Source organism: Geospiza fortis, unplaced genomic scaffold, assembly GCF_000277835.1.
Source record: "Geospiza fortis unplaced genomic scaffold, GeoFor_1.0 scaffold425, whole genome shotgun sequence".
Lineage (NCBI taxonomy): Eukaryota > Metazoa > Chordata > Aves > Passeriformes > Thraupidae > Geospiza > Geospiza fortis.
In genome coordinates, this window is record NW_005054387.1 from 2,295,282 (window position 1) to 2,295,719 (window position 438).

Sequence of the window (438 nt, forward strand, 5' to 3'; positions counted from 1 at the left end):
GCTGCAGCTGAACACGCAGCGCACCAAGGGTTTCCTGTGCGACGTGATCATCGTGGTGCAGAACGCGCTTTTCCGTGCGCACAAGAACATCCTGGCCGCCAGCAGCGCCTACCTCAAGTCGCTGGTGGTCCACGACAACCTGCTCAACCTGGACCATGAGATGGTGAGCCCCGGCATCTTCCGCCTCATCCTCGACTTCATCTACACCGGCCGCCTGGCCGAGTGCGAGCCGGGCAGCGAGCAGAGCCTGGGTGCTGTGCTGGCTGCCGCCAGCTACCTCCAGATCCCCGGCTTGGTGGCCCTCTGCAAGAAGAAGCTGAAGCGCAGCGGCAAGTACTGCCACCTGCGCGGGGGCTACGCGCCCTACAAGCTGGGCCGCGGGCTGCGGGCCGCCACGCCGGTCATCCAGGCTTGCTACTCGGGGAAGCCCCGGCCCGC

General features: G+C 66.7%; 1 protein-coding gene across 1 annotated transcript in view; it reads left to right on the top strand.

Annotated features, from left to right (window-relative positions):
* Position 1: 1 nt before the first annotated feature.
* HIC1 (HIC ZBTB transcriptional repressor 1) overlaps positions 2-438 on the top strand; it is a gene marked incomplete at its 5' end in the record, with an annotated part of 2,028 nt that continues 1,591 nt past the window's right edge. Inside the window, one exon of the mRNA XM_031060617.1 lies at positions 2-436. Within this exon, the coding sequence (XP_030916477.1) occupies positions 2-436 (435 nt within the window). The remainder of the gene's footprint in view (positions 437-438) is intronic.